This window comes from Marmota monax, unplaced genomic scaffold (genome assembly GCF_021218885.2).
Source record: "Marmota monax isolate L192 unplaced genomic scaffold, Marmota_monax_Labrador192_F-V1.1 WCK01_AAM20220418_F8-fsc00161, whole genome shotgun sequence".
Taxonomy (NCBI): Eukaryota; Metazoa; Chordata; class Mammalia; order Rodentia; family Sciuridae; genus Marmota; species Marmota monax.
Genome location: NW_026693511.1, coordinates 2369013 through 2392157, shown reverse-complemented (window position 1 = coordinate 2392157; position 23145 = coordinate 2369013). Strand labels below are relative to the sequence as shown.

At 46.8% G+C, this 23145-nt stretch overlaps 1 protein-coding gene across 2 annotated transcripts in view; it reads left to right on the top strand.

Moving 5' to 3' along the window:
* Positions 1-23145, top strand: part of Ret (ret proto-oncogene) — a 53106-nt gene that overhangs the window by 10319 nt on the left and 19642 nt on the right. The window contains exons 2-6 of one of the 2 annotated variants that reach the window (XM_046458442.2): positions 15808-16071; positions 17455-17742; positions 18979-19220; positions 20404-20599; positions 21366-21565. In XM_046458442.2, the coding sequence (XP_046314398.1) occupies positions 15808-16071; positions 17455-17742; positions 18979-19220; positions 20404-20599; positions 21366-21565 (1190 nt within the window). The remainder of the gene's footprint in view (positions 1-15807; positions 16072-17454; positions 17743-18978; positions 19221-20403; positions 20600-21365; positions 21566-23145) is intronic. The other variant, XM_046458443.2, reaches the window with a different exon arrangement.

Below are 23145 nucleotides of genomic sequence, written 5' to 3'. Positions count from 1 at the left end.
TGTAAAAATAGACGGGACCAACACTTGCTGATGACCTAGGGGTATAGGAGAGAGGTCCCAGTTGCAGTTCCACTATGAGTGTGAGATATGAATGTGAATTCCGCACTGACATTTCCCAGCACTGAGTAGGAATAGAGATGTCTTCATTCTGTAGAGGGAGCTCAGGTGACATATATGAGAAAGAATTCTACACAGTTTGAGAGATGTGCCTCAGGTATGCAAGGATAGCTGTGGTTCCTCCTCTGTTCAGTTGCTCTTACAGGCCACCAGCCGCCCTGCTGACTGGGGTCGCAGTAGGACAGGTGTTTTGAGAGACACTGCACTGCATTCTGGATCCTCTACTTTACTGCATGTAGAGGACCAGACTGGAGGGATGATGTGGCCAGAGCCTTGAGAGTTGTGTTGTGCATGAAGTCTGAGCAGGTGAACCAGGAGAATTTGGGGCACAAGACTTAGACAGAAGCCTCGGGAATAGGAACATGGAGATCCCCATAGTTCATTTCAGGAAGCCCTGACATCCCATGTGTACTAGGATAGCTGCTTGTTCCTCCCTCTGGGCTGGGCATCTAGGTTTCTCTTACCATGTGTTCAGCCCAGACCAAGATAGCCACTCAAACCTCATGGTGCCTTCAGAGGCACAGGCTTCCTGCTGAGGGTTGTTCACGGAATTTTGAAAAGAACAAATCAAAATCTAGGGCTGAGGATGCACTGATGACTAGTATTGAACAATAGGAAAATAGCTGGCTCAGACAATTATTGAGCACCCAGTACATACACTAAGCTATCTATACATCTGCAGAGAGTAGCATTTTCTTGATGGTTGTGCAGAGGCTTAAACTCAGGACACCAGGATTGAAACAAGCTGTCAGACTTTCCACAAAGGTAGCATTGGCTTGTCAATACAGCTGGGCCAAGAGCCAGAAGCCCAAGCAGTTGGTTCCTATGTACCATCAAGTTACTAAAGCCTGCCTTATGCCTTTCCTTTACACTTTCTCCAGGGCAGGCAGCAGGGAAGTTTCTGAGATTCAACAATAAGCAAGACAGATCCACTGCTGCCCCTGTGTGTTTTTAAAGCACAGCTTTCTTAACACATCTAGCGAGGGCCAAGTCTGGCAAAGTTGCTTTCATTTGGAAGCCCTCAAAGCCGTGAGAGTGGTAGGTAGTGATGGTGGAGGTGGTGATGATGGTGGAGAAGATGGTTATGGGGGAGATGGAGATGATGTTTATGATTATAATGGTGGTGATGGGGATGGTGGACATGGTGATGATGGTGGTGGTAGTGATGGGAATGGAAGTGGTGGGGATGAGGATGGTGACAGGTGCTGTTATCTGAGAACTTCATGTGCATTGACTCAGTTTAGTTCCTGACAGCCCTGTGAGATGGGAACTTTGAGTCTCCTTGGGTGCATAGGAGAAAACTGAGACACAGAACCTGTATCCCTTGTCCAGGCCAGTGCCCCTACCCTGCCACACTTGGTGTTCTCCATCACCCTAAATGGAGTCCTCTCTTGCCTGGCACAAGCTGCTCAACATGCTTCTTCTGCCAGGTTCTCTAAATTCATGACTTTCTGGTCCCAAGCAGCTGGGCTTCTTGTTCCAGCCAGCAATTACCACCTGCAGCTCTTTCCTTCTGAACTGCCCTTACTATCTCCATTGCCTTCAGCCCACTCTTCCTGCCCCTCTGTCCTGGCTGCACACTGTCTCCTCTTCCCTAGGTGCTGTACCCCTTAGGACAGCTGCTTCTCTGGCTTCAATCTGTGGACAGCTCTCCTGCCTGCCTCTCAGTCTTTTTTAGAATGGGCAGTTTAGGTCTGCCCAAGCCCCTGAGAAATAATATTTTAAAACCGATAACAGAGACAGTAGTGCCACATGGAATCAGCAAAGCAGGGAAGCACCTTCCACATCAGGCACACTAGACATGCCCCAGCCTCCACAGGCACACGCATGCTTCCTACACTCTCAGGTAAACATGGCCCCCAAGGCCTAGGTCCCCTCAGGACTCCTAGAGCTGGTATTTCCCTCTCAGGCCCTCCTCAGCCACTGCTCGAGCACAGTACAGCCATCTCATGTGACTGGCAGACAGATGGTACATCACAGAGGTGTCCAGTGCTCCTGCAAAGCAGTGTCTTCTTTCTTCTCTGCAGGGCTATCAGGGGACTTGGTGTGACTCTCCTCAGGGTTCATCCCCAGGATGCAACACCTCTGGCTCCTCAGATTGTTCCCACCCAGGGTTTCTACCTGTTCAGATGGAGCAAATGCATTGACTGAGCATCAACATGTGTGACAATGCAGGCTGTTCTGACCCTTGGTCCATATTACCTCTGCATCCTGTGATCAGTGGAACAACAGGAAGTATACTTACAGACCCCAGAGTCCACTTTCCTGATAGTCCTGTTGAGGGCTATGGGCATCCCATTGTCAGCAGCCTTACATTCTAACATGTTCATCTCTGAAACCTAGGAGTATTCACTAGGGAAGGGGCCATCTATCTATTCCTCACCAGCAAGCTCTCTGCCCTGCGTAGGGACTGTGTGTGTTCAGGAGCCCTGGTCATTTGAGTCCATTTCTTGACCGAGTGGAGGCTTCCAGGATGGCTATTCCCTTGGCTACTCAAGGAAGTGCTCAGGACCCATTTGCTGTCACTTCTCCCCAGGTGGGTGGGCAGTATGGGGAATGGATATTAGTTCTTTCTATATGGCACTCCTAACTATCCTGGGGACCATTCTCTAGAGATATTAGATGCTTAAAGGATGTTTCTGCCACACACCAGGGCCAAGAGCATTGTATGGGGAAGGGCACCCCCAGCTACATGAATATTCCACACAGTTGGGGAGGCACCAGGAACATGGCCAGTCCCACCTGCTCTCATTGCAGAGACTCAGACAGCTCTCTGAACTCTCTGGCTTTGGTTCTTTCACCCTCAGAATTGTGCTAGTGAGAGACCCCAGGAGGATGGAGTGATGACTGAGAAAGAACAGGTCTATCCCAGGAAAAGAACTGGGGGACACCTGTCTGCTTCATACAAATGCCCTGAGAGTTAAAGGAGTGGAGGCCATCCAGGTTAGGGCTTGCAGTGAAGGTTGGAACTAGAACAAGGGCTCACCTGGGGCAGCAGGTGGGACTTGGATAGGTGGGGAGAACAGGAGGGAGCTGCACCCTGGACCCATGACAAAGGCTGGGCAGAGCCAGTGCTGAGGCCTGGAGTCAAGGAGCAGATAATGAGAATGTGTAGGCTGCACATCCAGGCTGTGGTTGTGCGGGAGTGACAGGGTGCACTGCACATCTCTAAGCAGGCCAGTGCCCCCAAAAGGCACAGGAAGACACCTGGGAAAACAGATGTGTGTGGTAGCTGCCTCACACAGGTGGGAAGCCAAGAAGTCACTGAATCTCCAGGGTCAGAGGCCATGAGAGCTATCCCCCAGGTGCAGGGAAGACAGGGAATTGGGGAAATGGAGCAGGATATAGTTAATCCAGCATAAGAAGCCAATGCCTCGTGGTTGTTAGTAATGCTTCTGGGGTTGGCACCTTGCATGTGTAGATAGAGGCTTGGAAGGGGAAGGATTCCGCATTAGAAGATATTCAAGACTGACCTGAGTCTAGGCTGCCTTCTATGTGGGACCTTGGGTGGGTCCCTGCCTTCCCCAAGGCTGAATGTGCTGAGTCTTGTCCTGGGGCCCCAGATACCCACCTAAGGCATTTGGATCACAGCACACCATGAGCCATGGGCTCTTTCCCCATCAAAAAGTAAAATCTAGTCAGGCACAGTGGCACACACCTGTGATCCCAGCACTTGGGGGGCTGAAGCAGGAGGTATTTTATCACTGTGATGGTATAAGACAAAACCCCAGGCCACTTTATCATTGTGTTCCTTCTCATTATATTTAGTTCTTCCTTTTGATTTTAAAATAAATTTCAACCCAAATAACTTTTGTGGGCCCTGGGCACTATACACATGCCACCTGCTAGGGCAGATAGTGCCATCAGGAGCACACAAGCAGTTGTACCATGGCTGCCTGTCAGGAACTGAGGCTACCTCCTCTGTAGGCTTCCTGGCCCCTCAGTCCCACCAAGGATTGGTGCAGGTGAGCAGGCCAGTGTGTGCCCTCAGGTCTCCCCTAGTCCTGCATGCCATGGTCTTGTGAGTGACCAGCAGCCAAGGTAGGAACTGCCGTGGAATCCAGTGTGCCAAGGTCTTTACTTGTCCTGTGGCAGGCAGCCCATGAGTCAAGGGTGAGATGCCAGATGAGCTGAGATTATTGCTTTTGCTTGACCTCAGTCCTGGCAAACGTTGTAGCTGTGGGCACTTCTTTAAAACTGGGCTCCCCCAGCAAGACACCAAAAACACAGGCAACAACTATAACAACCACAAATGGATTGGACTACATTAAAAGTAAAATTTTCTGTGAAGCAAGGACATAATCAATATGTATTTCATATAACCCATGGAATGGGAGAAAATATTTGCAAGTCATATATCTAATACAGATTAATATCCAGAATCTAAAAGCACTACTATAACTCAACAACAACAGAAACCCAATTCAAAAATGTGTTAAAACATTTCTCAAGCAGAGATTTACAAATGGCCAATAGGATCATGAAAAGATTTTCAATATTACTAATCATTAGGAAAATGCAAATCAAAATCACCATGTGATACCACTTACCACCCATTGGGATGTCTACTATCAAAGAAATAACAAACAACAGATGCTGGCAAGGATGTGGAGCAATTGGAACACTTGTACACTGATGGTGAGAATGTAAAATGGCACAGCCACTGTGGAAAACAGTATGGACGTTTCTCAAATAGACCTAGTAATTCCTCTTGAGTATATACTCCAAATAATTGAAAGCAGAGTCTTGAAGATATATATTTATACTTATGTTCACAGCATCATTATTCATAATAGCCAAAAGGCAGAAGCAATTACACATTTATTGATGGACAAATGAATTAACAAAACATAGTATTTGCCAAGGCATATTATTCAACCTTAAAAAGGGGAGTAAATTCTGATACAGGCCATAGCTCAGATGAACCTTGAAAACATTACGCCAGGTGAAATAAGCTAATCACAACAAAATAAATACTGTGTGATTCCTCTCAGATGAAGTTCTTAGAGTGGTCAGAGTCATTAAGACAGAAAATTGAATGGTGGTTTCAGGGGTTGGGAGAGGAAGGAAGAAGGAGTTGATATTTAATGGGGACAGAGTTTGAGTTTACAAGATGAAAGTAGTTCTGTGGATGGATGTTGGTTATGATTTCACAGTTATGAATGTACCTAATGCCACTGAAATGTTCACTTAGAAATGGTTTAGCTGGTCAATTTTTTGTTATGTGTATTTTACACATAACAATTTAAAATAATTTTAAAAAACAGATTCTTATTACTCCCTCCTCCAGAATTGTCATTTGCAGTAGAGTATCCCATAATCTATGCTTTCTTCCTAAAAGCAAAATTAGATGACAGTCTTGTGCAAAAGCAGCCTGCAGCTGCACAGAGCACCGTGACCACAGGGCCTCTGCAGCCCGCTGCAGGTGCCCCACCTGTGCATGCGTGCTGTGGTGGACAGCTACCAGCTGGCCATGCTCCTTGGTTACCAGTAAATCATTTCCTGAGCTGAAGGTGAGTGGTTTTATTCTCAGCCTGAGGTTTGTTTGCGCAGAGCTGGCTGCTGGCCTCATCAAGGCCACTAGTGAACTGGAAGACACTGCACGTAAGCTCAGGAGGGCCATCTGCACAGTGCTATCCTGCTGCTGATTGTCTATCAGGCTCCCCGCACCAGTGAGACCACCCAGAGGGTCTGATTTCACCCACCTCCCTGGCCCAGCCCCTGCTGTTCCTTTTCAGATTCTGACTATTTCCTAACCATGCCCAGCCCTTTCATACTCATGTCCATGGACCCACTTCTTTATTAGTTTATTTGTGGATTCATTTATTGGCTCACTCATTCATTTGTACACTTAGTTCAGAGAGAAGATGGGAGGGGAGGGGAGGGGGGATAGTAGAGGATAGGAAAGGTAGCAGAATACAACAGTTACTAATAGGGCATTATGTAAAAATGTGGATGTGTAACCGATGTGATTCTGCAATCTGTATTTGGGGTAAAATTGGGAGTTCATAACCAACTTGAATCTAATGTATGAAATATGATATTTCAAGAGCTTTGTAATGTTTTGAACAACCAATAAAAAATAAATTAATTAATTAAAAAAAAGAAGTTGATGAATGTGGCTGAAAGGTGAGCTCTTACGTCATAGTAGGGTGAGTTGGGGACAGATGTGGCCCAGCTTCAGGACCTTGGTGAGGTGTTGTATTCTGCATACAATGGGCGGAAAATGCAGAGCACTACATAGAGGGTGCCATGGTCTTACTGTCCCTGGCTGATCTGTTGCAAGTGGCCTGAGGGGTCGAAAGTGGGCCCAGGGAGCCGCACATGACCTTAGAGGATGGAGCACGATGAGTTGGGCTGGAGGAGGCCCTGGGGATTCAGTGAGCTAGTGAAAGGGGTGAAAGAGGAAAGGTTCTGGGTGACTCAGGTATGTGGCCTGAATGACTAGGTAGGATGGTACCATGATGGGGGTGCAGCAGAATGAGGGGAGCAGGTTTAGTTGGGAGGGTCAGATCATTCTCCAAGCCAGACTGAGATATAGGAGTTGATGGATAATGGCTATGACAAAATCAGGGACAAAATCAGGGCTGAGGGTGGAAATGTCATGGTCATCAGCATAAAGAGTAAAGGATGGCTGCTCTTTACTGGGAAAGAATATAGACAGAGAACAGATAGCTTCCAATATCTAGAGGTTAGGCCCTTGTGCTAGTCCTTTTTTGTTACTATAACAGGATACCTGAAGCAGGTTTCTTTATGTAGAAAAAAGGTTTGCTTTGGCTCACAATTCTGGAGGTGATAGGTCGAGCAACTACATCTAGCAACACCCTTCTTGCTGGCAGAGTCCCAAAGTGAGGCAGGGCATCACATGACAAAAGACAGGGAACATGTGTACATGTGTACGTATGTGTTCATCTGGTCTGCCTCCTCTTATAAAGTCACTAAAATTCAAGCATGGCAGGTTCACCCTAATACCTTCATCTAATCCCAGTCATTTCTAAACACCATAGTCAAATCAAGTGTCCATCCTGTTAATACATCACAATGGGGATTAAATTCAACATGTGAAGCCTTGGGGGACAGATACAAATCACATATAAACCATAGCAGCTGAGGAGGAGGAGGAGGAGGCGGCCAGCAAAGGGGGTGAGCAGGCATGGATGGAATCAGAATGATGCTGGTGAACACCAAAGACAGAGGAGGTCCTCAGAGCAGCCATAGAGGAGGGAGTGAATACCAGGGGGTAGGGGCAGCTGCCAGAGTGAGCACAGAGTGCTCAACAGAGCCAAAGAAGCAGAAAGTCCAAGAGCCCTGCCTTCAGAGGATTAAGAAAATGACCAACCACACAGAATTCTCTACCCGGAAAAATAAATACATTGCCAAGATTAAAATAAAACTGTTTTTTTTTTTTTAAAAAAAAAGGCAAGCCACAGGCTCCTATAACAATGAGTGGGATGGGGCAGGAATGCTTTTTTGGGGAACAGGGATCAAACTCAGGGGCACTCAGTGCCTGAATCACATCCCCAGCACTATTTTGTATTTTTATGTAGAGACAGGGTCTCACTGATTTGCTCAGTGCCTTATTTTTGCTGAGGCTGGCTTTGAACTTTGGCCATCCTCTTGCCTCAGCCTCCTGAGCCACTGGGATTATAGGAACGCTTTTAAATGCCAGTTCAGTTGAGCAGAGGCCTCAAGGCTGGTGATTGCTCATTCAATGTAGACAGTCTGTAAAAATGTATTCTTTTGTGTCAAATATTTGACTACAGTAAAGAAAAAACAGAATGGGAAGTAGGAGGGGAGCAGTGAGGTAGATGGGTCACATCCTGAGAGGATGACTGTCCAGCTCTAGGCTGAGGGACCCCCCACAGGGACATCTGGTCTGCACTAGGGAGAGTCACCTCCTCATACCCTGGCCCCTGAGGAGGAGCCACAGAGGTCTGTTTCCCATTCTCAGGAAGATGATTGCATTAGGAAATCGTCTGTTAAGAAAATTCTGCTGGGTCATAATAAAACTGTCATCTGCATCGTCTGCCACTTGTCAAGGGTGGGAGCAGGGCTGGTGCCTGAGAGGGATTCTGCAGGAAGGGTCTGCCCTGCCCAAGCAATGGAGTGGCTTCTCATTTCACCAAGTGCTTGAACTGTACCATTCTTGCAATTTTTTTCCCTTCCTTTGAAGTTCTGAATTCCAATGTTTATGTGGCCATCCTGAAGAGATGTTTAATTGTCTGGAGCTGCATTTGTGTTTATGCACAGGATGGCATAAACTGTATTTCCTCCGGTCAACTTACTATGTTTGTGCCAGTGTCCTGTGAATAGCAGAGGTGGAATGAGGGCCCTAGGGCATCTACAGGGAGGGCCTGCCCAGGTCTGCCCTGGAAGGGTCAAAGGGTTGCATGATTACCACAGATGATGGTGGTGAGGTCCAAGGAGCTTCAGGTGAGCCACATGTGGCTTTCAGCGGGCACTTGGGGCAGCCAGAACTCTGTGCAGAGTTAGTAACGGTCAGCCCCTGCCTCAGGCAGCCCAGTAGGCATGACTGGAGCATACAGTGCTGGGGCCATGCTTAGTGTGTCTGCATTGAGTGTACGAAAGAATGTATGCGAGAGTAGGTGAGCAGCAGCATGAAAATATCTGTATTTGTATGGGATGGTGAGGGTACAACAGTGTGCAAGACTGTGACTATGAGAATATGTGTGACTGTGTGTGTGCTTATATATAAAAATAATGTGCTGGGGCAGCGGTGCACGCCTATAATCCCAGCAGCTCGGGAGGCTGAGACAGGAGGATCGTGAGTTCAAAGCCAGCCTCAGCAAAAGTGAGACCTGTATCTAAATAAAATCAAAAAGGGTTGGAAATGTGGGTTAGTAGTTGAGAGGTCCTGAGTTCAAACCCCAGTATCAAAAAAAAAAAAAAAAAAGAATGTGAGAAAGTATGATGCAATGCCTATGTATGAAAGAATGAGTCTAAGACAATGATGTATGTGTCAGTCTGGGTCCAACCAGAGATAAACCCATGTGGGCAGGCATTGAAACTGCAGCAGTTTAGCTAAAAGTTCCTAACTTTTGTGAAAGAGTAACCAGAGGCATGGCAGAGCCCTCTGATGTACCCTTGAAGAGGAAGAACACCCTCCCCAGCAGTAGTCAGAGCCCGCTGAAGGAGCTGGGTCACAGGATCAGGGCTGGCCATTGTGAGGGCATAGAGCAGAGACTGTGACTAACACACGGGAAGATCATTTGGGGGATTTTTGGAAGCTTGTTGCTGGGCTTGGGCATGGGCTGCACAGAGACCAAGGGACTGCAAACTTTGGGCATACAGCTAGAGTGGAGCATCCTGGATATATCCATACCCCTTCCCTTCAGACGGCCAGGCAGCAGAATTCAGAGGGCCAGAAGACACATGCATTGTGATAACCAGCAGAGTAGAATGCTCAGGATCCAGCAATGGACCTGAAAATGTACCTACATGGACAAAGTGTATGACAAGGCTTGTGTAAGAGCGCGTGTACATGTATGGGAGGACGGAGCTCAGGACTGGTTCCATATGCATCCAAATATGAATAAACTCAAAATCTCAGGCAAGTGTGGAGTATTGGAAATGGTCTTGCCAGGATGAAAACAGGTACAGAATCAAAACAAAAATCACAGCTGGGTGACTGTGTGTCATGGTTTGGATGTGAGGTGTCCCTCAAAAGCTCATATGTGAGACAATGCAGGAAGGTTCAGAGGAAACAGGAGTCATAATCCAGTGAATTAATCACCTGATAGGGATTAACTGAGTGGTAACTGAAGTGGTAGAGTGTGGCTGGAGGAGGTAGGGAGTTGGGGCATGGCTTTGGGGTATATATTTGTATCTGACAAATGGAGACCACTCTCTCTGCTTCCTGATAATCCTGTGAACTGCTTTCCTCTACCACACTCTTCTGCCATTGTATTCTGCCTCACTTCAAGCCCTGGGGAATGGCCTTCTGTGGACTAATACCTCTGAAGCTGTGAGCCCTCAAATAAACTTTTCCTCCTCTACAGTTGTTCTGAGTGGGCCCTTTAGTCACAGCAATGAAAAAGCTGACTAAAACATGTGTGTACCAGATGAAGTCATCCATGCTGGCTAGCAGGCACTGTGTTGGGTTTACCTGTGAAGGTAATTTTTAAGGAGGCACTGCCCCAAGGTGACATCACTATACCCCATTGAATAGTGAAACTGAGTCCTTACTGAGGTGGGGCACTGTGGAAGCAAATGGTATCTTGGGCAGATGTGCCTCCATCTTCATTTCGGTCTGCCTTTTGCAAAGAGGGAGCTGTGCCCAATAGGTGTGAATCGACAGTGAGAGGTTGGTAATAATACACTGTAAGAAGTGAGGGCCTATATGCACCTGCACTGGCTGTTCCTCCTGTCCTCAGCACATTCTATCTGGTTCATAGTTAAATTAAGGTCCCTCTTCTCTGCAGAAGCCACCCATCCCTATGATGCAAAACACCAACCACACTTTGCATCTACATATTTTACTTGGCTGCATCATTTGTGGGGCCCCTTTTTCTAGAATCATGCAGAATTTCAAGATAGTGGTAGCAGAGCATTAAACCCAGCATGAACCTTCCAAGAGTAGGTCCACTGAATTGTCCAGGCTGTACCCCTGAGACTGGCCCTGCACCCACCTCCTCAGTTCTTCCCCTGGACCATGTGTTTCTAACTAGAAGTGTCTTTGACAAGAAAGAACATTATAATGCCGAGCCCTGCCACAGGGACCGCCTGGGAGGCATTTTAAATGCATTTAAGACTCTTTCTGTTCACAATCATTGCCCGACCCACAAATCCCTTCTGGCAGTAGCAACACTGGGCCCCACATGATCCTGAGGGCCCAGGTCTGCAAAGCAAGGGCCAGGCCAGCCCGTTCTCCCTGAACCTGTGGAATTTTTTTTTTTTTGGTGGGGGGTGGAGTGGGCCTATCCCACCTCCCAGCCTCTACCACTGAAGGTAGGAGTGCATCATGAATCACTGGGAGACTCCCAGATGGAATTTGCCCTTATGGCAGGAGGGGTGTACTGAGCAGGGCTTCCCCCTGGCATGTGCCCAGCTGCTCTCCTGTAGCCTCCAGGCATCACAGAGCTGTATGTCATCAGCTGTCCTTTCCCAGGACCTGCCCTGAAGCTGAGAGTCACCTGCCTCATTGTCAGGGAGCAGGTAGGAACCTGTGGTTCTCTTGGGACCCAGCCCACTGAGCTGTCTGCCTGTGCTTCCAGCTATTAGATGCCACTAGGGGAGGCTTTGACCTCCTAGGCCACTGGGAAAGGAGAATAGCATTGGGTGTGTGTGGGAAGCTCTGCTGTGGCCCCTCAGGAGACTCTGGTGGTTGGGGCCAGCGAGTAGTGGTCCAGCTGTGGCACTCCCTCTCCAGTATTCCACAATGTGATTTTTTCTGGGACCTCCTTAGTTTCCCCTACCCCTGGCAGTGTGAAATTCTTGGTAGCTACAGGGAGAGGATATATAAAGAATTACAATATAAGCCCTGCTTCCCAGAGGTCATGGCCCTCCCTCTTCCCATACCCACCTCTTCTATGGAGGGGCTTTCCATGAATGACCTTCCCTTCCATTCTTGGGCTACAATCTATCAATCCATCAGTGCGGGGCAGTGGAGCATGGCAGCCCTACCATGGGACGGGCAGGACCAGAACAATATTACATTTTATGTCCTTCCAGGACCAGATGAAGGCTTGCTTCAGGTTGGCTTTCCCATCTTTGTTGTCGTTGAGGTTCTCTTTGAGAAGCATTCCGCAGTGCAAGAAGCCTTCTCGTTTTCTTACCACTTTGGAGCCCCACGTGGTCTTGCCTATTGCGTTTGCCTCCCTCCTGTTGCGCTTCATTGCTTTCCCAAATCCCAGAGGAGAACCCATGCAGCTGCCTAATAGACATCTTCTGCTGGTGCCTGGAAGAGGGGCTGCTGTGAGGAAAGTGGGACCTAGGTGGGAATTAACTGATTGAAAAGATAAGTCAGTCACGCGGGAGTATAGGGTTTCTGGTATCTGCTTTGTGTGTTGATATTTTTGTGCATTGTAGAGTTATTTGAGTTTATCAATGTGTTTTAAACATTTTAGCCTGTTTACTCATCTTTTTAAAAATTTGTACTTTTTTGATTGTGGAAAAACAAACATAACATAAAATTGACCATCTTAAACTTACATTTTAAGGGTACAGTTCATTAGCAATAAGAACATCCACAGTGTTCATGGTGTTGTGTAACCATCACCACCATCCAGCCACAGAACTTTTCCATCATCCCAAAGTGAAACTCGGAATACCCATTAAATAATAATTCGACATCCCATCCCCAGCCCCTCGCAACCCTCTTTCTACCTTGGGTTCTTATGAGTGTGACTACTTTAGGTTTCCTAGTAAGTGAAATCATACAATATTTGTCTCTCTGTGACTGGCTTATTTCATTTAGCATAATGTCCTTGAAGTTCATCGTGTGTCAGAAAATCCTTTCTTTTTATCTTTGCTGCCTGTACCTCAGATAGGGTAATAATTTCCAGGATATATAAAGAATTTTAGCTCCCCCACCCCCAAAATCAAATAATCCAGTCAATAAATGGGCAAAGGAACTGAACAGACACTTCTCAAAAGAAGAAATAGGAATGGTCAACAAATATATGAAAAATATTCTCTAGCAATTAGAGAAATGCAAATTAAAACTACACTGAGATTTCATCTCACTCCAGTCAGAATGGCAATTATCAATAATACAAGTAACAATACATTTTGGTGAGGATGTGGGGGAAAGTACACACATATTGTTAGTGGGTCAGCAAATTGGTACAACTACTCTGGAAAGTGATATAGAGATTCCTCAAAAAACTAGGAATGGAACCAGCTAGTTTGACCCAGCTATCCTCCTCTTTTGTATATATCCAAAGGATTTTAAATCAGCGTATTACAGTTATACAGCCACATCATGTTTACAGCAACTCAATTAACAATAGCTATGTTCCCATGAACAGATGAATGGATAAAGAAAATGTACTGTATATACATAATGGAGTATTACTCAGCCATTAAGAAGAATGACTTTATGACATTTGTTAGTAAATGATGGTCCTGGAAATTGTCATCCTAAGTGAAATAAGCCAGTCCCCCAAAGCCAAAAGTTGAATATTTTCACTAATAACATGGAAGCTAACCCACAATAAAGAGGGTAAGGAAAGAATGGGAATTCAATCAATAGGCAAAGGTGAATGAAGAGAAAGAAGAGGAGATAGGAAAAGGAAAGACAGTGGAATGAATCTGTCATAATTTTCCTGTATACACCACAGTGAATCCCACCATTGTGTACATCCACAAGAATGGAGGTCCTAATTAGAATAAGATATATCTAATGCTTGTATAATTATATCAAAATGGATTCTACTGTCATAAATAACATAAGGTAAAAAATAAATAAAAGAATTTCCTTCCCTTTTTTTAGGAGGTGTGATACCAGGAATTAAACTCAGGGGTACTCATCCTTCTGAGCCCCATCCCCAGCCATATTTTGTATTTTATTTAGAGATAGGGTCTCACTGAATTGTTTAGCACCTTGCCATTGCTGAGGCTGGCTTTTAACTTGAGATCCTCCTGCTTCAGCCTCCTGAGCCACTGGTATTATAGGTATGCACCATCATGCCCAGCAAATTTCCTTCCTTTTTAAGGTAGAATAATATTCCATTGTATATACCATATATAGCACGTTTTGTTTATTTATTCATCCATTGATGAGCATTGGGGTTGCTTCCACCTTTTGGCTATTATGAATAGTGCTGCTATGAGCATGGGTGTGCAGAAGTCTCTTTGAGACCTAACTTTCAGTTCTTTTGAGTCTATTCCCAGAAGTGGAATTGCTGGGTCTGATGGTAATTCTGTGTTTAATGTTTTCAGGAACCACCACACTATTTCCTACAGTTTGCTGTTCCATTTCATTCTCATCAATGGCGAGAAAATTCTTACTATTAAATAAAACACTCTTATTATGAAAATCATTGGACATACCCCAAATTGCAGCACAGTTCATGAAGCTCCTTTGTAGACTCATCCAGTCACAGCCAAGGTCAATATTCCAGCTTCCTCATTGCAGCTGCACCTCTGCCAATAACCACACTGGGGTTTTATCAGTTTTTTAAGGCAAAATTTGCAGAGGTCGAAATGCACAGATATTAGCTGCACAATGTTGACAGATGGATATGGCCACATGACCTACCTCCTTATCATTTACATTTCCCAGAAAGTCCCCTCCTGTCATTCCCAGGCAGTCAACCCTATCCCAACCCAACAGACAACCAGTCTAATAAATTACCTAGAATCAGACCTTGTGTCTTCATTCTGTCTGACTTCTTCAGCATGGCATGATTTCCACGAGATCCATCCAGACTGTTATACCAGTAGTTCATCCCTTTATATCGATATCATCCCTTTATATCATGGTATAGCACTGAGGCTCTTTCTAGCTCTCAGCTATTCTGAATAATCCTGCATTTACAATTATGTCATTTGATGGATGGATGTTTTTTGTTTCTATTGGAAAATGGAATAGAGATCTGGGTCATATAGTAGGAATGTGTTTAAAGGTTGACTACTTCGTTAGGAAGTTCTTTCTTTGTTTCGGGCAGTTGTTGCCTGTCCTGCTTGTCTGTCAGCATCTCATACCCTTGAAAATGCTAGCTCTGTGTGGTTTATTCAGAAGCCACTGTGAATGCGCCACTTGTGTGTGACTCAGGTGTTATGACACTTGGGTAATTAAATAATGATACTGAAGCAGTTTTATACTTCCTCCCCTTTGTCCCTCCTTTTCCTTTTTTCTGTTTTAACGTAGTGTAATTTTAGTCAGTGTTTAGGTACACAAATAATTCTGTGTTCACATTCTTTGGACTAAAAGTTAGAAATTCCTGCTAAGCCAAGCTATGGAACCAAACCTAGGTGCCCTACAACAGATGAATGGATAAAGAAAATGTAGTATATATACATAAGAGTATTACTCAGCCATAAAGAAGAATAAAACTATGGCATTTTCCAGTAAATGGATGGATGTGAAATAAGCTAAATAAGCCAGTCCCCAAAATACCAAAGGCAGAATGTACTTTCTGGTATGTGGATGCTAACCCACAACAAGGGAGGGGAAAATTAGAAGTTCTTCAGACTAGACAAGGGGGAATGAAGGGAAGGGAGAGGGATGGGAATAGAAAAGACAATAGAAGGAATTGGACATATCTTTCCTATCCTTATATATGAGTACACAACCAATGTAACTCTACATCATATACAGCCACAATAATGGGATCCGATTTGGAACAAGTTATGCTTGTTGTGTATATGTATGTCAACGTATACCCTACTGTCATGTATATCTAGAAGGAACAAATTTTAAAAAGACCATTATTAAAATATCTGATCATTTAAGAAGTATTAATTTCATGACTTGCAAAAAGAAATTATTTATGATCCTTCAAGATATCAGGTAAATATGTATTAGTAGAGTTAAACTATAGAAACTCATATTACTTTACATGTTTTTATACATTATTAAAAAAGACTTTAAAATAAATTCTGAATATACAAAAAAAAAAGAAATTCCTGCTAAGATCAGAGTTTTAAATTAATGATGTTTTATTTTTAACCCATGAAGAAACCATTGTTTCCACCCTCCCTCACACACTTCCTTGCTTCTTGTAGCTCCCCTGGGCCTCTACTTCTCTAGAGATGCTTACTGGGAGAGGTTGTATGTGGACCAGCCAGCTGGCACGCCCCTGCTCTATGTCCATGCCCTCCGAGATGCCCCTGGAGAGGTGCCCAGCTTTCACCTGGGCCAGCACCTCTATGGCTTCCATCGCCCACGGCTGCATGAGAATAACTGGATCCGTGTCCAGGAGGACACTGGCCTTCTCTACCTCAACCAGAGCCTGGATCACACTTCCTGGGAGAAGCTCAGCATTCGCAGTAAGAGAGCACACCCCACCTCTGCTTCATCCTCAAGCCACCCTTCCCAGGGCTTTTGTGGATAAGGGTATTAAGGGGCAAGGTGAGGCTGGTTGCCAGGCAAGGGACTCCCATAAGTTTGGGGCACTGATGATCCTTTGACCTGCAGAAGTTACAAGCTTAGAGACCACTGGGAATGATTTGGGTACTCTCTCCAGGACTCAGAAGCCTTTTTCAGTGAGGTTAACCGTGAGCTTATGAAAGAAGGATTCAGAAGGGTTGGGGAAAAAATCCCAAGGATTTGATTTAGCTGATGACCTGGAACTTGCTGGAGAAGAAGCAGTTCCCAGAAAACCTATCTTCCCACTGACAGCAGACTCCCCTTATACCTGGTGGGGACTCAGTCCTGGCCAAGGTATCCAAGGAGGGAAGCAGAGCAAAAGGAAGACCTGGCAGGCTGCACAGACCAGGAGTCACAGTTGCAGCCAAGGCCACATGTGACCATGGCCCCAGGTGAGGTGGAGATACATCACAATGCTTTGTGGTATGAAATGTTGATTACATACCCAGTAGCTCCCCCTTCCTAATATCGCCCTGATGCATGGCCTCACTCAACCTTACAATGGCCCTGAGCCCCTGTCCATAGGTGAGAGGCAGGTCATATGTCACAAATACAGAACAAGTGACACTGCCTAGCATTGGAAGAATGACTGACCAGTACTCCATGGCAGTCAAGGTCACACAATCCCTTGGTGTGGAGTAGGGGAGGGATGGGCAGTTCTCTTCCAGGGCAGTTCCTGGAGGAGGGGGCTATGATATGGGCCTTGTTTCCATGTACACTTAGTTGCCGCCATCTTCCTCTTGAGCCCCCAGTAGGAATCTTGACGAACTCTCTAGAGATCCCTAGTGGGGATCAGGGTGGAATTTGTTATGGGCCTGTGTTTCTTCAGAGCCCTGAGCCATGCACTGCCTAATTGAGCTAAGATCCAGACCTTGTTGAAGTTACTGTGGTTCCTCGGTGGTAGAACCTGATAGAAATTCCCCTCTAGGTGCTGGGGAAGTCTAATCACAGGATATGTCAAAAACAAAATCACCTGGGGAAGTTTGTGGTGTGTGGGGAGTGCTGCTAGTCACCATATACTGTAGGAGCCAACCCTGAGAAGCTGTCCACCTGCCGGAGGTCCGGGAACATTAAACCTAGTGCTCCGAGGCTCCCTGAGGAGGGTCATTTGAAATGAGAGCTGAATTGCAAGAGGGTTGGGCTTGGGGGGCACTGGTGCTCCAGGCCCTAGGATCTAGCCAGCAAGATGGGGAGGTGGCGACTGGGGCTGGGAGCCCAGCAGAGTCCTGTGGACCACAGCTCTTGCCCCTTTCCATTCCCCATGACTTTTTGTCTCCCTACAGATGGTGGCTTCCCCCTGCTCACCATCTTCCTCCAGGTCTTCCTGTCATCCACACCCCTGCGTGAAAGTGAGTGCCAGTGGCCGGGTTGTGCCCGCGTGTACTTCTCCTTCTACAACACCTCCTTCCCAGCTTGCAGCTCCCTCAAACCCAGAGAGCTGTGCTTCCCTGAGACGGGCCTCTCCTTCCGCATCCGGGAAAATAGGCCCCCTGGCACCTTCCATCAGTTCCGCCTGCTGCCGGTGCAATTCTTTTGCCCTAACATCAGTGTGGCCTACAGGCTTCTGGAAGGTGAGTGCCTGCCTCATGGCGCTGCAAGCCAGATGCAGTGCTGTGAGCACTTAGCATAAGCCATCTGGTTTACTGTCCACCACTATTTAACATTCCAGAAATATCTCTTGGATGTCTGCTGTGGGCCGGATACTGTTCTAGGAGCTAAGGAAGCAGCAGTGAATAAACAGGCTGGCATTCTACCTGCTAGGAACTTCCCTTTATACGAGAGATAGAACCTGTGAACATACCAAAGAAATCAGATGGTTTCTAGAAAAAAATGAGGTGGGAGGAAAAGCAAGGAGACAGGGAGTGGGGAGTGGTGGAGACCACTATCTTTAATTAGGTGGTTGGGGCAAGGGCCCCTGAGCAAAAGTGAGTCCGTGCCAGGTGGGACAGATCTTGCCCCTTGGAGGGTACCACAGTGGGACCCTGTGTCATCCATGTGGAGTGCAGAAGAGCAGAGGTTGATGGGAACAGGGTAGGTCCAGGTCTGGGAGCAACTTTCAGATCTGTGCACCCTGAGGGACACAGGGAGTCTCTGTAGAGCCTGTGGCAGTGCCAGGCATGGAGCAGCCTTATCCCATCTGCTGGGGAGAAAACTGAGGCAGGGAGGCAGAATGACCCATCTAAAGTTACAAGGCAAGAGGTATAGAGCTGGAATGCAAATCACAAGTAGGGAAATATTTGTGCATTAACATCAAATCATATGCCAAATGTTCACTGTGTTTGTTTTCAAGTGGTAGAACTATTGGCTCTATTTCTCATTTTCTGAAATGAGCAAATATTATTTCTGTAATTTAAAAGTTGCTAAATATTTTTTAAAAATGAGCCATGGCCTGGAGCTGGCTCTCTGGACCTGCAGGCTCCCCACACAAACCTACTCCAGATGGAAGCTGGGGGTAAGATGGTGTGAGTGCATCCCAGGCCTTTCCTGTCTAATCAGGGAAAAGGATTCTCACACTGCTTCCTCTCCATCAGCCTGAGTGAAAGCCAGAAAAAAACAAAACCACACATCGCTGCAAATCTGGGCTTGTGACACAGGGCTCCCTGCCCCTATGGAACCAGGAAGGTGGCATACACAGCCCTCCCACGAACCAACTCCTCTTACTACCAGCATGCCTATGAGTTCTGGCAATGACTGCAATGCCCCACCCACCCACCCATTCAGCTGCTCTGGGTGGGACCCTGAGGAAAGCAGTTCACCCTGTGCTCAGCCAGGTGGTCACTTGGGCTTCCCGTCTGCTTGGTGTACAGGTGAGAGTCTGCCCTTCCGCTGTGCTCCGGACAGCCTAGAGGTGAGCACGCGCTGGGCCCTGGATCGTGAGCAGCAGGAGAAATATGATCTGGTAGCCCAGTGCACCGTGCGCATTGGAAAGCATGAGGAGGAGGTGATGGTGCCCTTCCCTGTGACCGTGTATGATGAGGACGACTCGGCCCCCACCTTCCCTGGAGGTGTGGACACCGCCAGTGCAGTGGTCAAATTCAAGCGGAAGGAGGTGTTTGTCTTGCACCTGCATGTCTGTCATTCCCATTCTTTCTGTTTGTTGTCTGTATCTCCATCCAAAGTTTATCCCTTGGTCTTTTAGCCATCCAACCATGTGACTGTCCTTTCATTTGTCCCTCTGTCAGGCTGTCTGCCTACCAGCAGCCCGCTGGGTCCCAACTTGAGAGCCAGGGTACCCTTTGTGCCCAGCTGGAGTCTGACCAGGTGGACCAAACAGAGTGTGTCTGGGGCACACTTTTGATCACCTGTGCCTCTGCACCCCAGCAGGGCTTCTTGCCAGGCGAGGATACACTTCCAAGAAGGCCTTCCCCATGCCCGTGCATAGGTAACCACCCTTGCACAGGAGGGCCTTTAAGGCATAAGGGAAGGAGCTGGGTATTGGAAAGACTGGATTGAAGATCCTGCTGAGATCTTTCTGCATTGCCCAGGCGGATCCCTGCCCCACCCTTTTCTGTCCTGGGGTGATGGAGCGCTACTGCCACCTGCTGGGTCTCAGACCATAATGCAGTCAGTCCTATCCGCAGGCGCAATGGAATGGAGAAGCCGGAACCACCTTTGCCTTGTGTTGCCTTTTCCTGCTTCTCTGGGCACTGCAGGTGCAGGTTTGGGGGGGATGGGTTGGGGCTGAGAGGAAAGTTCATCATGTGGTAAAGAACACGTGATCTTGGCAGGGCAACCTTGGGATGACCACAGGGAGCTTGGTGAACGAGCTCCAAGGTGCTCTGTGGATTTATACACAGCCCTTTCCAACCTGGTGTACAGAAGATTCTTGGGGGAGAGCACTTGGGGGTACACGTAAGTTTGGGTACCATTCTGCCGTCTGTCACTGTAATGTTGAGCTGACCCTTGTTGTGGGGGCAGGCATCTTTCTTAGGGCAGAGTGAGGGTGCTCCTGCACTTTGGGGACCTGGAAGAGAACTGTTAGCACAGCACTTGGGCACCTGATCTGAGCCTCCTTACAGGAAGTGCCTCACACCTGTTGTACAGTTGAGGCAAAGTCACCCAAGGAAAGTGACTAGGCCAGCTGGCAAGTGGTCCCATGATGACTAAAACCCAGGTTGGTCAGTCTACAGGGTTGGCTCTGACAGCGCTCATCTGGTCCATTTGTGGGCTGTGCCACGTCATATGTCCTCCCAAGGACACCTACTCTGACTGATGCTCTCTTTACTCCACAGGGCACCGTGGTAGCCACCCTCCGTGTCTTTGATGCGGATGTGGTGCCAGCATCTGGGGAACTTGTAAGGCGGTACACAAACACGCTGCTCCCTGGGGACCCCTGGGCTCAGCAGATCTTCCGCGTGGAGCATTCGCCCAACGAGACCTTAGTCCAGGCCAACGGCAGCTTCGTGCGGGCAACTGTGCATGACTATAGTAAGGATGGCTGGTGGCACATAGCTCTTCCCAGGGCCTCAGGGCTGGCTGAGCTTACCTCCCTTGAGACCACACAACACACGCACATACCCCATATACTCACCACACAATACCCCATACACATAACACATACTATGCATATGTAGTATACATACCACACACACTACTATGCATTGCATACATATACCATGCACTCACCAAAACATACACATAGCACAAATATACCACACACATCTCCACATCACTCACACTTTACATATAAACACAGCATACATCCTATCTACACACACTACACAATGCCCTGTACACAGACACCTTTTATACAAAGCACATATGTATAAGCACTGCATAAATACACATAAACCACTCACCCCATACACATTAACACAAAAAATATGTACCAAAATACATAACACCCTGTACATACATGAAACAATTAGGACACATATACATACTCCACACACACACACACACACATACACAACACACATTTTACGCATACACAAATTCTCATCCATGCACACACAGGCCACCATAGCAAAGAAAGTTTGGGCTTCCATCTCAGTAGTATAGCCAACATTTAAATATTGGTTTTAACTGAGGGCTGACCATCAGACATGTTGTTTGGGACCATGCATGAAAGTAGCTGTTTGCACACATGTGTTCAGGGCTGCATGTCTGGGAGGAGGTGTGCTGTGCCATGGTGTTAGGGATCCATCCCAAACCAAAGCAGCTTGATTGTCATCATCATGTTCCCTACTCACAGAGCTGGTTCTCAACCGGAGCATCTCCATCTCAGAGAACCGATCCCTGCAGCTCACTGTGCTGGTCAATGATTCAGACTTCCAGGGTCCAGGGACAGGTGTTCTCCTCCTCCACTTCAATGTGTCAGTGCTACCTGTCATCCTACGCCTGCCCAGCACCTATTCCTTCTCTGTAAACAAGGGGGCCCGCCATTATGCCCAGGTGAGCCCGTGGCCCACTGTCTGCCAAGGTGTTGGGAAACCCCAGTGGTGGGGTTCTTTATTTAGCAGATCAAAGGTAAGGTTTGGGGTGGGTGACTCCCCTTCCCTAAGCTACCCAGTGAGAGTTACTCAGGTGGAACCACAGACACAAGGCAAGGGAGGCAGTGGTCTGGGTACTCAGAAAAGGTCTAGGAGCAAGCAGGGTTGGGAGCTCCTTAAACCCCTCTATTTTTGCCCTTTTCCTCTTTATATCTTTAAAACATTTTTGTGCTAATATAAGAGCAATGTAAGTATGAATGCTGACTTGGAAAAGATGTCCCTAGTGGATTGTTAGGTTAAAAAAAGTGGTTTGTAGGAATGACTATATTTGTGCAAAACCAAATTTTTCTTGAAAATTTGCAAGCATGCAGAATGTGGTTAACAGTGATGCCCTTCTGGGGTGAGGAGGAGGGGAATGGTTCTGCTTTTTACTTTCTATAAGAGCATTTGCTGGAAACATTTCTCTGTATTTATATTTGCCATTGGAAAATAATAAAGAGAAGTAGAAAGATAAAAGTAATAAATATTTGTTAAAGAAGATGAGGAGAGGGAACAAATAATCCTTTCCCTTCATATGCACCAGTGTGTGGAGCATTTTGATCCTGCTCTTCCTTGAATGTTTTTCTTAAGCATTTTTTTAGTTTACTTGCAATTTCAGCATGCATAACTTAACATATTTTCTCCTAATGGAGCAACATGTGATTATGTCTTTTTTAGAATGTCAAGTTTAGGGCTCTTTCCTTTTGTACCAGTAGTTTCCCAGTTCCAACAAGTGATTCTGTTCCCCATCAGCTCCTGGCAGCCACTTGGGTCCAGCATACAAGGAACCTCTCCCTTGGATATATCCAAGCTCCCTGCCTGGTTGTTACCTGAAGAACTTTCATGGAGGAGGGGTTAGAGATAGGGGCAACAAGGCAGAGGGGCCTAGGGATCTCAGAGAGGGGCTGAGAGAGAGCAGGCATTGCTGGAGATGGTTCAATTATATCTGTCAGACTTAGGAGACAACAGGGCCTCAGTCTCAGTTCAATATCAGATTCAATGTGATTCCTCATCCCCTCCTCAGTTTTTAAAAGTAAATTGAGGTCAGGGATCTTTTGGACAGCTTTGAGGATCTTATGAGAAGATGGAAGTGAACTTGCTCTGCAGGGGAAAGCAAGGTGGCCCAGGAGGCAGGTTTTGTGGTGGTATCCAGTGGAGGCTTGGAGGCACTGGTTTCTGCTCTGACCTAAGTGCTGACCTCTAGGGCTGGTTCTGCACCCATAAGCAGGGCCCTGCCCCATTCCACCACTTCTGAAGCTCTTGGCTTTAAGTTGCTACCACCATAACTCTTAACTGAAGTAGCCAAAAGGTAAAAGTTTATCTGTCCAGCTCCAGAGCCTGGTTTCCTGGGAAAGAGGCCCCTTGGTCTCATGTGGGACAAGCAGTCACACTGCATTTGTCATGTCAAGAGTCATGTCGTATCCAAATGCAGTACTGTGACTGTGACTAGCAGTTGGGTAACTGAGGTAGGGTGCGTTATCTTCACCTCTGGCTCCAGGACCA